This window comes from Suricata suricatta, chromosome 3 (genome assembly GCF_006229205.1).
Source record: "Suricata suricatta isolate VVHF042 chromosome 3, meerkat_22Aug2017_6uvM2_HiC, whole genome shotgun sequence".
NCBI classification, from domain to species: Eukaryota; Metazoa; Chordata; class Mammalia; order Carnivora; family Herpestidae; genus Suricata; species Suricata suricatta.
The window spans coordinates 96,974,666-96,984,505 of record NC_043702.1 but is presented as its reverse complement, the minus strand read 5'-3'; the positions used below and the strand labels follow the sequence as shown (position 1 = coordinate 96,984,505).

Sequence of the window (9,840 nt, the reverse complement as noted above, 5' to 3'; positions counted from 1 at the left end):
TTCCCTTCCCCTTGAGTGTAGCCTGGAGTTGGTGACTCACTTCTAGTAAACAGAATATACGGGAAATGATTGCATGTAACTTCTGAGACTAGATTGTAAAAGGCACTGCTGTATCTTCCTTGCTGAGCTCTCTTGGGATAGCCTCAGCCGCCTGGTCATGACAATGCTCCAGCAGCCTTAGGGAGACCTCCTGCTAACAGCCACGGGAGTGAGCCACCTTGGAAGCAGAGTCTCCAGCCCCAGCCAAGCCGTCGGATGAAGTCTGCCCCATCTGACATCTTGGCCACAACCCTCAGAGCCCTTCAGTCCAGAAGGTCAAAGCCATTCCCAAGCCTGACCCACGGAAATGGTGATCTAATACACATGTCTTGTTTTACACCCCTGGGGTCTGGGCTCATTTGTTACACTGGCGAGAGGTAACGCTGCTACCTAGGATGGCAAGTAATAGAAGTAAGAGGAGTAAGATAAGAATTCACTATATATAACTTACAGGGGGAATTTTCAAAAATAATAATGAAGATAACATGGGAGCTGACATGGACGGTTCACTGTTTTCAATACTCCACCATTATCCCATTTACTCTTCACAAGAATGTTATGAGGCAGGTGGCGACACTTCCATTCTACCTGCGGGGAAATGCAGCCTTAGATCAAGTCACTCAGCTAAAGTGCTAACAAGGGGCACGTGGAGAATTGAAATCCAGGTCTCCTTGCTCCCAAATCCAAAGGTCTTAACCACTGTGCACAGTCTCCCACAGCAGGTTTACTGACTGAGTGAATGAGCAAAGGGCATCAACGAGGGCGGCAAGGTCATGTTCCTGAGCCTTAGGTGTCTTTGCCACTGTGGGCCCTCCATCCATTAAAAAGTACAAAAAATTATATTTTATGGCCATATTATTATAAAGACTAACATAATCAAGGCTGGATACGTTATTATATATTCACTGCTATGATATTCATTTTCCCTGTGATTTTAAAAGAAATTAAAATTAAATCATTGGGCCCTTAAAAACAATTGCTGGGCCTGCTTTGCCTAATGAATAATGAGACCCTGCTATCAACTTGTGTACAATCAAACAACTGAAAACCTAAAACCTTTTTTTATAATAGAATTTGTTTAAGTGTGTTTATTTATTTTGAGAGAGAGAAAAAGGGAGAATCTCAAGCAGGTTCCACACTGTCAGAGCAGAGCCCGATGTGGGGCTCAGACCCAGGAATTGTGAGATCATGACCTGAGCCCAAATCAAGAGTCAGATGCTTACCCAACTGAGCCACCCGGGCGCCCTGAAGAGAAACAAACGTTTTGATGTCACATTTTGAAAGCCACATAAATAATCCTTATTGATTCTGCTATTTTTCTCCTAAACACTAAAGGGCACAGGGCAGTGAACAATGATCACAGCCCATGGAGGTGGGCTCTGTGGAGGACAGATTATACCGCATACGAGGTACTCAGTCTAGAATGCTGGAAGAAAGGAGTCAGGGTAGGAATGAAGCTCACCTCCTGAGAGGCGCCGGCAGTGCCTCTGTGCTCTGCTGTGCTGTTCCACTCTCCTGGAACGGACAGAGTTTTCGTGCATAGTTTTGAGATGCTGCACCCACACCCCACCTTGACTGGGATACGATTGCCTCATTCCTATGAAGGTCAGATGGTGTGGGCAGTGGGGCAGCGCTCAGCAGTTAAGTCCCCAGAGGGGCATGGAGGAATAACAAAGGAAAGAACAGCAACTTGAGGTCTGTGACCAGCCTCAGCTTCTCCACTCGATAACTCTGTGGTCTTAGATGACCTAACTTTGTGGTGACTTCATTCTATCAACGGCAAGCTGAGCGCTGGTGGCAATGACAGTGCTCACCAAATATCCCTAGGTTCCCCTGGATGCCATAGCCAGTGGCTGGCCAGTGGACCGGGAACAGAGCTGACATGTGTCCACTTGGCAGGGAGGCAGTTTAAAAGCTACTGTATTTCCATATGTCTCTTCCCCTCTTACAGCAACCTCAGAAGCCGGGTTTCAAGACCACATGGCTAGAAGATGGGAAGTGGGCCAGATCCAGGAGTTGCAGCCGGGAGGAGAGCTCTGCGGGAGCACGGCCCCGTCCAGGAGAGCTCTGCAGGAGCACTACCGAACCCACACTGAACCCTGAGAGTGAGATAAGTTGTCAGTTTGGGCTCATATGTGACTGATAGAGACTATAGTGCCAGCTTGGCTGAGCAGTGAAACTTAAATAAGAAGATGAATATAAAGCATCAAAACATTGTCCAGAAGAGGTGATTCCCTTAATAACCATTGGTTTCTGTCTCTACTTTCAAAAACTACATTTTTGCCCCCAAAGAATTAAATCATTGCCCAGGAACTGTTGCTGGTCCTTTTCTGATAATATTTCAGAGTTGGAACCAGGCCACAGAATTCCAAAGATGAAGGAGGTACACAGCCCTGTTACCAGAGGCCTGAAGGCTTCCTACATGCTCTCTTCACCCACAGAAAGCAGTACTGATGTGTTGCAGGACCTAAATTCAACTCATTTTCCCTAGAGTTCGGGAAATGGCAGATGAAAGGGGGTAGGGAAGGGAAGAAGAGAGAGAGAGAGAGAGAGTATTCCTGGCATGTTATTTTAAATATCTGTTTGGGGGTCTCACTAAGACTCAAGCCTCCCAGGCCTGGCCTAGACTGATACTGTGTATCAGTATCTACAAGAGAATTTGCAGGGTGCAAAGCAGGGATGGGGGGTGGGGAGCATGACTGCTAGTGGAAAATCACTACTGGCCCTGCCCCCCAGAGCTCCTCCTCCCCACCCACAGGCCACCCCGGATTGGCCTGGCTCCTGTTCACCTGCTGGGAAGGGTCTGTCAAAAATAAACACCAAACTCGGGCTTGGCAAGCCTTTCTTGCGTCCATTTCACCATGATTTCTCTAGGCGAACGCCAGGGTAATGTAGCTATTAAAAGTCAGCCCTACCTCGCAATCAGACAGAAAAGCTATAATCACCCCAGGCATTTCCAAGGGACCTTTCAAAGAACATCATTAATTCTGAATAAAGCTCTCCCTTACCAACACTTTCCAATTATAGTCTTGACATTCCTATTTTATGCTACAAAATCCCTCTGCCATTTAATGAAGAGGGGGAAAAAAAGCCTGCTTTTTAAAAACACATATGTTTGAGTAGCCTACGTATCTGAGTTAACGTTCCAAAATTAAAACAAAACTAACAATAGAAAACTTACTGTCCCTTTCTCACCATCCACCCCCTTTGGCAGAACCCCCACCCTCATTCATGGTTTCCACTTTCCGAAGTTTCAGTTACCTGAGATTAACCGCAGTCCAGAAGCAGACAACCCTCTTGATTTCTCCAGGTTGACAGTAACCTAACATGATGTCACAGCGCCTATGGCGTCATCTCACTTCATCCCATCAGACAGGCATTTTATCACCTCACGTCATCACAAGAGCAAGGATGGGTACAGCAACATATTTTGAGAGAGGCTGCATTCACAGAATTTTAATTCTAGTATAATGTTATAATTGTTCTATTTTATTTATTAGATATATTGCAGGGCACCTGGGTGGCTCAGTTGGTTAAGTGTCAGACTTCAGCACTGGTCATGATTTTGAGGTTCCAGAGTTCAAGCCCTGCTTTGGGTTCTATGTTGACAGCTCATAGCCTGGAGCCTGCTTTGGATTCTGCGTCTCTCTCTCTCTCTTTGCCCCTTACCCACTCGAACAAACTCACTCTCTCTCTCTCTTTTTCTCTTTTGAGAAACATTAAAAAAATGTAGGTATGTTTCTCTTTAGCCTCAGCTGAAACAATTTCTTACTCGACACATCTCCAAAGACTGGGACCTCATCAATATAAAAAGCTTCTGCACTGCAAAGGAAACAGTCAACAAAACCAAAAGGCAACTGACAGAATGGGAAAAAAAATTTGCAAATGACATATTGGATAGAGGGCTAGTATCCAAAATCTATAAAGAACTCACCAAACTCCACACCCAAAAACCAAATAATTCAGTGAAGAAATGGGTAGAAGACATAGACACTTTTCCAAAGAGGACATCCAGAGGGCCAACAGACACATGAAACAATGCTCAATATCACTCATCGTTAGGGAAATACAAATCAAAAACAAACTGAGATACCACCTCACACCAGTCAGAGTGGCTAAAATGAACAAATCAAGAGCCTATAGATGCTGGCGAGGGTGTGGAGAAACAGGAACCCTTTTGCGCTATTGGCGGGAATGCAAACTGGTACAGCCGCTCTGAAAAACAGTGTGGAGGCTCCTCAAAAAATTAACAATAGAACTCCCCTATGACCCAGCAATAGCACTGCTAGGGACTTACCTAAGGGACACAGAGTGCTGATGCATAGGAGCACATGTACCCCAATGTTCATAGCAGCACTGTCAACAATAGCCAAATCATGGAAAGAGCCTAAATGTCCATCAACTGACAAATGGATCAAGAAGATGTGGTTTATCTATACAATGGAGTACTACCTGGCATTGAGAAAGAATGATATATGGCCATTTGTAGCAACGCAGATGGAACTCGAGGGTGTTATGCTAAGCGAAATAAGTCAGGCAGAGAAGAACAGATACCATATGTTTTCACTCATATGTGGATGTTGAGAAACTTAACAGAAGACCATGGGGGAAGCAAAGGGGGAAAAATAGCTACAAACAGAGAGGGAGGGAAGCAAACCATAAGAGACTCTTAAATACAGAGAACAAATTGAGGGTTGATGGGGGATGGGGGAGAGAGGAAAATGGGGGATGAGCATGGAGGAGGGCACTTGTTGGGATGAGCACTGGGTGTTGTATGGAACCCAATTTGATAAATTATTTTTAAAAATTAAAAAATAAACCTAAAAAACGTAAGTGTGTTGCTAATCCATGTGCCCAATGTATAAATTAAATCTAAGGGGAGGTGGGGGGGTGGTGCTTGGAAGCTATAGACAAAGGGCAAGCACTCTATTGTATTTGGGAAGAGGCAGTAAGTCCTATTTTTATTCTTCAGGACTTTGAGTCTGACCACCCCTCCTTAGCAGGGAAAGCCTGGGGCTTGTGGGTGAGGAGGGAGCTGACATCTATCAGGCTCTGGCCAAAAGGCAGAAAGCTCCAATTCTAAATACAATTAGAGAAGTTCTGCCAAATACCACAACTTCCATCTCATTCATTTCCAGGGTTGCTCCGGCCCAGTGCTGCCAGCCAGGCAAGGCCTCCTGGCCCACCATTCCAGCCAGCTCTGCCCACCCCAGTGCCAGGCTCTTGCCAGGTGCCTCACATTCTTCATCTCGTGTGATCCTTTCTCACCGAGAGTCCCATGATGCACGAATGAATGTGTTTAAAGATATAGAAAAGAGGCCCACAGACATGAAGGAACGGCACCAGGGTCCGAAGCTGGGATTTGAACTCAGGGTTCTTCTCTTGTTCCAAAGTCCCTAGAGGACAGCACTGAGGTTGGGGTAGGGAAAGGAAAGTGACGCTTGCCTTCTCTTTTACGCTCCCTTCCTCTTCGGCGGGGAGCTGGCTGATAGAGTTGGAGAGTCAGTGTCTGGACCGTAGAGCACGGACCGGGGCGCGGTGGGGACGAAAAGTACAGGAATGCGCTCCTCCGCGGGACGCAAATTTCCAGCTGGCCGGCGTCCCGCTCTATTTAGTCTGGGGCGGTTGCACGATTCACAGGGGCACAATAGCTCCCTGGGAAAGCCAGAGGGGGTGCGGCCGATTCGTGGTGCCCTCACTACTACCCGGACACGCTGCCCCTGCAAGCCCCCCCTGAGCTTCGTCGATGAGCGGTGGGAGAGCCCCCACCAGCCCTAGTGCGCGGGTGGTGAAACCCCTTCCCCCGCGCGCCGGGTCCGCAGGTGGCCAACCCGTGCACGCCAGGGGCGGGTGACGGAGGAGCCCCTCCGTGCGCGCTTCGGGAGAGTGGGGACGGCCTGCTCCCGGGGCGCTCCAGGTGCGCTGGTGGCCAGCCGTCTGGCGCGCGTCCCAAGTGTGCACGCTTCCGCTGCCAAGTCTCCCAGTGGCCAAGCCGCCATCCCCAGCCTGCGCCCCTCCTCCGGAGCCCCCCGTGTCCCCGCACGCTCCTCACCTGCACGGTGGCTGGCAGCGGCAGCACAGCCCTGCGCCGGCGGCCGAAACGGAACTTGGCCGCCTTGTAGATCTTCCAGTAGACGAAGAGCACCACGCCGAGCGGCAGGTAGAAGGCCCCGCAGGTGGAGATGACGGCGTAGGAGGGCTCCTGGCTCACTTGGCAGCGCTGGCGCCGGGCGTCGTACGCCTCGCCCCAGCCGAAGAGCAGCGGCGCCAGGGCGATGAGCGCCGCCAGCGCCCAGGTGAGCGCGATCATGAGCGCGGAAGCACGGCGGCGGGTGCGCAGCGTGTACTGCAGGTGGCGCGTGATGGTCCAGTAGCGGTCCAGGGCGATGGCCGCCACGTTCCAGATGCTGGCGGTGCAGCACAGCACGTCGAAGGAGATCCACACGTGGCACAGGCTCCGACCCAGCAGCCAGCGTCGCCCGGCCGACAGCTCGCTCACCAGGCTCAGGGGCATCACCAGCGCTGCCACGAGTACGTCCGACACGGCCGTCGAGGCCACCAAGTTATGAGGCACGCGATGGAAGGCGCGGACGCGCAGGATGGTGACGAGAACCAGCAGGTTCCACAGGAAAGTGGCCACGATCAGCAGCACCAGCAGCGTCACCACCAGCACCGTGAAGACCGAGAAAGGCGGCTCGCGGCCCGGCAGGACGGCCCCACCTGGGGTGGGCCCGATGACTCCGCCTGGGCTTGGGCTGATGCTGCAGGCCTCGGATCCCAGGGGCAGGGCGACGCCGGTGGCGGCCACCGTGAGGTTAGCTGTTTCCATGGCGTGCGGCGCGCGGGATCCTGGCTTCCCCGCAGGGGACACGCGCGCGGCCTCTGGCTCCGTGAAGACCCGGCGAGCGGGACCGTGGAAAGGGTCGCTGCGTGCCCTGGGAGGACAGAGAGGAGTCCAGGTCGCCCCACACTGTCCCTCTTTGGCCCGCAGCCCCCCTTCCCTTTGGCTGCTCTGCCTGGAGCCCTCGTGGACCTCTTTTCCAGTGGAGGAAAAAAGAGAGTGGGACCCCTCGGGAGTCCAGCTCGGCTTGGCGCGCCAGTCCCTCCCACCTCTCTGCGCCGTCCCCGGGGCAACGGGCTGTCACTGGGCTGGGAATCCGGGAGCGCCGCGGAGAGTCCGCGCGCAGGGGCGCGTTTGGAGAGGTGCCCCCTCCCGCAGCCGGCCGCGGCAGGAGCCGGGCTGCACCCGGCTGGGCGGGCTGGGGTAACCTGGGGACCTGCCGGCACCAGTCAGGCCTTTGCTCAGCCCCGCCGGTCCCCTCCCCCCCCCACCGCCCCTCCCCCTCCGTCGAGCGGAGAGAACCTTAACCGCGGATGTCTCGGGAGAAGGTTCAGGATCGCGCGGAAATTCCGTAGCCGCCGCCTTCTCGGATCCCTCGGACCCGCCTGGTGGCAGGACTGGACCTCGAGAGAGACAGAGGCACCCGGCCTCTCCTGGCCCGAGGGGTTCTGGTTTCCTCCACTCACGCACGGTCCCACATTCACCTGAACTAGGTGCCGAGGTGCCTACAACAGCAAGCGCCTGAAGCCGGCAGCGTCGTGCGGCTCCACTGGGAGCACCTGGGACTGGCAGAGGCTTCGAGGGGCCTCGGGAAGTTCACTCCGGGAAGAAAGATTGCTGCTTCTAAGCAGTTTGGCAGATCCCCCCAACGGGACCGTTTACAACCTGTCCCCTGACCCCAATCCTGCTCGCGTTGTTAAGCAGAAGCCTTTTTTTAAAAATAGTGAATAAATCTAATTTACGGAAAGCCAAATAAACAAACAAACAAACAAATAAATAAAGCGTTCTCTAGCTCACTATTCTGTTTTGTCTTCACAACACTTCATGAATTGACATCTTGCTGTGTATTTCGTCCCTGTTTTTTACCCCCCTTCCCCACTAAAATGTAAGCTGCTCCTAGGCAGGAAGCTTTCTCTCTGCTGTATCCTAACATCTAGTTCTGCCATGTAGAAGGTGATTGGATACATTTGAAAGGATCCTTGAACAAATGAATGGGGCATGGTTGGGAGAGGGGATCCATGGGCCCCGAGCACCCTTCCCTTCTCACTGACCAGGCCACTTCAGAGAGTTGTGTTTGCAGCACGCAGCCTAACAGATGAGGTGACCTCTCCCTCTGGGCAAAGGGGATCCCCCAAGTCCAGTGTTCCTCTCCTGTAGCACAGTCCCCTGTCTGTCCAGGTGTCATCCCAGGCTCTTTCTATAATCCCCATGGGATTTGGGGAATGTGGGGGGCAGGCAGCACAAATGAACTCGGAGTCCAGGCTGCGGCTAATGGCCAGAGGAATCAAGTTCTTTGTCTCTGACCCACTGCGGTCGTGTCTTATGATAGCATCTGTGAACAGTTACACAGGAGCTTGTGGCTTGCAAACAAGGTCAAGTCCGCCATCCCCCATGGTACCCAATAGGCATTTTCTTGCTGATTTTTAAATTACAGTAAGCAAAATTATTTTACCCCTCTGGGATTTTTCCTTGATACATTTCCCCCCAAATTTAATAACTGAGTTAAAATGTAGGAACAGTATCATTGTTCTTTTTACGTATTTCCAAATCATACCTCAGAGAAATTTAATGGATTTATTGTTCTCTTGGGCCCAGGTTTGAAGAAACAAGAGAGAGAGAGATTGCAACCTCTCCAAAACCAGTTTTTCTATCACTAAAAGAAAAATGTTTAATTGGTGTATAATAATGTATTTTATTTTCATTTGCCTTTCTTCAATGGCTAAACATCTGCATTTTCCCACATGGTGATTTAGTTTCTATATATCCTTGTGTAGATCTGTCCATCCCATTTTAAACTACTTTATACTGGAATCCGGGTACTGACCTGATGAATATTGATCAATTGCAATGTAACTGGGGGGCAGATTTTCATCAGTGTTGTTGCCACATCCTTTTTCTCTGTCATTCCTCTCTTTGCATTTATTCCATTACATTTTGTTCAATAAAGTTTTCTTTTTAATTTTTTAATGTTCATTATTTTTTGAGAGAGAGAGCGTGAATAGGAGAGGAGCAGAGACAGAGGGAGAAACAGAATCTGAAGCAGGTTCCAGACTGAGCTGTCAGCACAGAGCTCAATGCAGGGCTTGAACCCGTCAACTGCGAGATCATGACCTGAGCCGGAATCGAACACTCAACCGACTGAGACACCCAGGTGCCTCAAATAAAGTTTTCTTTTATAGAGTAGGACACATCGATCCTGTCTCCATCAATGTCCTTAATTTACTGTCATCGCAAGTTGCTTTTCTGCCCTCTATCACGGCTATTAAAGTTTATGAATAGACTTAGACTTTGATTCCTCTGAGGTCGTGTGTGACACAGAAGACGATGGCGTTTGGGCCTTCTCATCCCCACACTGAGTGTGATCCTGTCCAGGGAGCCCCGCCCTGATTCTTGAGAAGACATGGTGTCAGTACAAAGGCAGGAAAGATGCTGTCTTGATCCTGGACCCCCTTCATTTCCCAAAGTCTAGCTGATACCAGAATACAGCCACATGTGCCAACAGCTGATTACAAATGTAAGCAAATTTTTCTGTTCTTGAGGGGGGAGAGGACTCTCCTCCAGTGAGGAGGAGCAGAGAAGGCTTCCCGAAGGAGGCAGATTTTGACCAGGAGGTTAAGAGTTGGGAGGGTTTTTACTGACAGGTGGAGGAGAAAGGAGGAGTGTAAGCAAAGGCTTGGAGGCTAAAGAAAAACACCAACATACTAAACACACCAAGAGAGAACGATCAGGAAGGACCCAAC

At 50.6% G+C, this 9,840-nt stretch overlaps 1 protein-coding gene across 1 annotated transcript in view; it reads right to left on the bottom strand.

Annotated features, from left to right (window-relative positions):
- LOC115286539 (5-hydroxytryptamine receptor 5B) overlaps window positions 1-6,868 on the bottom strand; it is a 10,647-nt gene extending 3,779 nt beyond the window's left edge. Inside the window, exon 1 of the mRNA XM_029933018.1 lies at window positions 6,092-6,868. Coding sequence (XP_029788878.1) covers window positions 6,092-6,868 — 777 coding nt within the window. The remainder of the gene's footprint in view (window positions 1-6,091) is intronic.
- Between the last annotated feature and the right edge of the window lie 2,972 nt (window positions 6,869-9,840).